The following is a 5,011-nucleotide window of genomic DNA, read 5'->3' as shown; positions in this document are numbered from 1 at the left end:
TTATTGCTGAGATTCATGTGGGAACATATATTTTAAATTTGAAAAAGATGGCTCGACAAACATATTTATTCTCGTATAAAAAAATTTTGAAAATACAAAATAATAAAAACTTTGAAATATTAACTTTGAAAACAATAAATGATATTTTTAAAAACAACATGTTAAATCAATTCGATTTAATTTTATTTGATTTTTTAATAATAGAAAAATTAAATTAATTTTAATGAACACCTCTCAAATACTTTCACCTAAAAAAAAGGCAATTTATTATTTCCATAAAATATAAGGTGGCACATAAATTCTACAGGCGTTAAACACCATATGTGAGAGCTTTACTCTCTTTCAAATAACCATACAAATCCCAAATTTCATTAATAAAAAGGAAAATAAAATAAATAAAAATGCAAAGCAAATTGTAGTGCAGCCAGGGCTAGCCAACATGAACATTAGAACCTTGTTTAAGCAGAGATACTATGAAGCACCACGGTCTCAACAGTGAGCCCTGGTCCGAACCCAAACAGGACACCCCACTCGAGCCCTTCACCCGTGGTTCCAAGTCCATCTTCCTTTGATTTCTTCCTCATCTCATCCAATATGAACAGCACACAAGCACTTGACATGTTCCCATATTCTGAAAGCACGTGCCTCGTGGCTCGGAGTTTTTCGGGTTTAAGGGCTAGCTTCGCCTCAACCTGATCCAATATGGCTGGACCACCGGGGTGAGCGATCCAAAAGAGCGAGTTCCAATCCGAAATGCCCAAAGGTTGAAATGCCTCAGCTAGGCTCTTTTCAATGTTCTTTGAAATTAGGCCGGGAACATCCTTGAGAAGGTGAAATGTAAGTCCAACTTCACGAAGGTGACCGTCAATGGCACCATCGCTGTCTGGCAAGATCGTTTGGGCCGCTGAGACAAGTTCAAACATAGGCTTCTCGATTTCAGGCAATGGATCCGCACCTACTATAACAGCAGCAGCACCATCACCGAACAACGCTTGGCCAACTAAACTATCCAAGTGAGTATCATTGGGCCCACGGAAAGTAACCGCGGTGATTTCCGAGCAAACAACAAGCACGCGAGCGCCCTTGTTGTTCTCAGCCAAGTCCTTGGCCACACGGAGCACAGTACCCCCAGCGAAACAACCTTGTTGATACATCATGAGACGCTTAACTGACGGGCGAAGGCCCAAAAGCTTAGTGAGCTGGTAATCGGCACCGGGCATGTCGACACCACTGGTGGTGCAAAACACGAGGTGGGTGATCTTGGATTTGGGCTGACCCCATTCCTTAATAGCCTTTGTGGCGGCTTCTTTACCTAGCTTTGGTACCTCAACTACCACCATATCTTGTCTTGCATCTAGTGATGGTGCCATGTATTCACATACATTGGGGTTCTCTTTCAAAATCTCTTCCGTTAGATACATGTAACGCTTTTTGATCATTGATTTTTCGCCTACAAAATTTAAATACCAACCCAAGATAAATATTATGTAAATATGATATAAATACATCGAATTTATTAAAAATTAACCCAACAAATTATTATTATTATTTTTTTACTTTTTACTTTTTACACTTTGTGGTTGGTAGCCGGCTGACCTGCCGGTTCAGTTTACATGCAAGCATGATTTTTATTCTTAGTGGACTAAACTCTAAAGCAATAAATATTTCTTGTCCCTTTTTCTATCTATCTTTTTCAAAACCGACTGAAAATGACAAAAGGCACAAAAAAGTGAAAGGAAAAAGCCTTTCTAAGGTTTTGCATAAAAATATTTCCTAATAAATTTGTAATTTAATATTATAAAAATATACCCAGAATAAAACTAAAATTTAGCACCGTTAGATCAAATTTTAAGAAAAAAATTAATCTATTATAATATATGATATAGCATATCATATTTACATATATATAATATTAATATATTTTATTATATACTAAAATAATACATAAAATATTATATTTCTAAAATAAATAAATAAATAAGGTCAAAGAGAACCAAGCGGTATATTTTATGAAACATAATTTTAAAGTTTTGTTTTATTAAACTATTATTATGAAGCATCTTACAGTTTTCATTATGAAGTGTCTTAAAGTTTTTCTAAAATAATTAATGTATTATTGTATTATAATATTAATATACAAATACAACAATTGATTTTATTTAAAAAATACGTAAATTAATCTATGGAGGTTAAAATGAGCTACACCTGACATGTTACGTGTCACAATTTGGTTATTCCATTAGTCACACTCAGAGGCGATTCCAGAAGGGCTGACATGGGTCTTGGCCCCCTTAAAATGAAAAATTACCATTTAGGCCCTTTAAATTTTTTTAAAATTTTAAATTAGTAAAGTAAAATTGCACTTTACCCTCCTAAAATTATAAAAATTCGATTTAATCCTTTAAAAATTATAAAGATATAGACTATAAAAATTTAAAATTTTATTTGGCCCCTGTAAAAAATTGTTCTAGCTTCGCCCCTGGTCACACTAGTTTTTAATTGTATAAATGAATGAAATTTTTCACAGAAAAGACTAATTTATTATTGATCTAACATATAATGACTAATTTGTCTATTTTAGTAGAGGGGGCAAAAATGTAATCTAACTCTTACTTAATACATGAGTTTTCATAATACTTTTACCTAATTATGTAAAGTTTTTATTTTAAATCTTGAATTGTAATGTTCTAGAAAAACAAAATGAAGCCGATCGAATCTTAACTCAGTTGGCATCATATTATTGCCAGTATAGGAGGACGCATTGTATCAAAAAATAAAGGTTAGAATCGTGGTGCTACACTCAATATTTTTTATTATTTTTTTTCCTAACTTTCACATAAATTTAAATTGATGATATGAGTAAATATTTTATTTTTTAAAAATCACAAAATTCAATTTAACAAACAACCTTATGTAAAAAAACTAAAGTTCTTTAAAAAAAATTAAAGAAATTAAATTTTAAATCCACAAAGATCACGGGGACTGACAGCAGAATTTAACCCTGAGAAATTTGTCGCAAATAAGAAATGAACAAAATTTTACCTTTTTATTTCTAAAGATTTTTGCATGAAAATGATACAAAGCCATGCGCATTTCATGCAAAAATGACGTACGAAACACCAAAAATGACCTTAAAATCTCATGAAATAAGCTAAATTTCTTCAACAAATATATATATATATTCTCAGGAAAAGAGATATTAAAAAGAAAACTTACACATGCGCTTGAATTTCTCTTTCAGCTCAGTCTTGTGCTCACTATTTGTGATACGGAAATAGTAATCAGGGTACGTGCTCTGATCCACACAATTCGGTGGAGTCGACGTACCGATCGCCAACACGGTGGCCGGCCCTTCGGCTCGTTGTGCCTTACGAACTTCCTCCACTGTCACCATTTTTTTTAAAGCTTCAACAAAAGGAAAAAGAAAAACAACCCAAGAGTTAGTACACAACGGCGGAGGAACTGGCGGCGGTTGTGGTGGTGGCTAAGGGTGATAAGAAGAAGTGTTTTGATTGAAGTTCGATAAAGAGTTTGGCTCCTATAAATAAGATGAAGAAGAGAGGTAGCTGAGACTCACGTGCGTAAACGATGCTACGACTCACTTTGTTGAGACTAGCAGGCACGTGACATTGGAGTTTGGTGCAGCTATCGATCGCTCTCCGCTTAACATGTATGCCAAACAATCATTTTATTTTTTAATTTATTAATTTTTAATGGTGAAAATTTTCATACGATGTTAATGATATCATTTCTTAAAATCAAATAATTCTTTTTTAAATACCAATAAAAATTAAATAACCAAAATATTTTTATGCTGGGTATCGATCGAAAATCAATCGAGAAATTAGGTTTATTTATTTTTTTAGTACAATACCTAAAATTAACTATAGTTATTCTTTAACTCATAAATAAAAAATAATATGCTTAAATATATTTAATCTCGTGTCCTCTTATATTAACAACAATATTTATACCAATCGAGTCTAGATTCCATTATTAAATTAGGTGTAATTAAAATCCTTTATTTATAAATATTTTTTTTGGAAGTGACGACTACATTAGACCAACTTGTAATGAATTTCCTTTTAAATTTGATTTGTGGAATCAAAAGGCACGGACGTCAATGCATTAAAAAATATTTATTAAAAATGGAAAAACAGAAAAATAACTAAAATGATCAGCACCATACAACCTACCAACCACTCCACACCAATTAGATGAATCTCAAAACAAACCCCCCTAACACCTAAGTCCAAAAACTCATCAATAAAAAGTAGGAACAGCATTACAACAGAATTAAAAAAAAGGGTAAATTGAATTAATAGTCATTCAATTATATTTTTTAATCTTTTAATTATGAAAAATTATAAAATGGCTATTCAAGTATTTAACTATCATTTTTGATCGTCCAATTATATTAATTTTTTAATTTTTTCATTTTATTGTTAGTTAGTTAGTGATAAAATAAATAAATTTAAATAATTAAATAATTATTTTATAATTTTTCCTAATTGATTGATTTCTAACATAATTTACCCAAGAAAAACAGCGGACTATAAGACAATAATAACCCAACATTCAAATAAAGCCCAGCGTTACAACTTACAACGATAAAGAAAAGCAGCAAATTACCACATTTTAGCTATATGTGGCTATTTACTTGTCATTTGTGTCGAAAAAATTCAACCATGAATTGGTTAAATTAAGAATTAGTGTTTTAAATATAAAATGATTAACGTTTATATTAGTTTTACTGAATACATTCGTGTGATTCCAAATCCGAATCTATTGAGATACAAATACAGGTAACAAATACAATATATTTTTTTTATATATATATTTTAAGAATAAAGTTGTGACAAGTTCAATGACAAGGAAGGATGAAAATAAAGTACAATACAATGTTAAATACATACCAAAAAAGTACTATTATTTTTAAGTGATAAATATTAATCATTGACATCCTATTCAATCATATGGCAATAAGATATTATTTTGGGGACTTTTAATT

At 31.1% G+C, this 5,011-nt stretch overlaps 1 protein-coding gene across 1 annotated transcript; it reads right to left on the bottom strand.

The window, feature by feature from the left end:
* Positions 1–242: 242 nt before the first annotated feature.
* LOC108476011 (chalcone synthase 1) lies at positions 243–3,543 on the bottom strand. The gene is made up of 2 exons (XM_017778052.2): positions 3,217–3,543; positions 243–1,450 (listed from the first exon to the last, which is right to left on the bottom strand). Exons 1-2 carry the CDS (start codon positions 3,392–3,394, stop codon positions 459–461), a joined length of 1,170 nt encoding a protein of 389 aa, XP_017633541.1. The 5' UTR covers positions 3,395–3,543; the 3' UTR covers positions 243–458.
* Positions 3,544–5,011: the final 1,468 nt, after the last annotated feature.

This window comes from Gossypium arboreum, chromosome 3 (genome assembly GCF_025698485.1).
Source record: "Gossypium arboreum isolate Shixiya-1 chromosome 3, ASM2569848v2, whole genome shotgun sequence".
Taxonomy (NCBI): domain Eukaryota; kingdom Viridiplantae; phylum Streptophyta; class Magnoliopsida; order Malvales; family Malvaceae; genus Gossypium; species Gossypium arboreum.
Note: the sequence above shows the minus strand (reverse complement) of the source record. Positions and strands in the feature narration are given on the sequence as shown.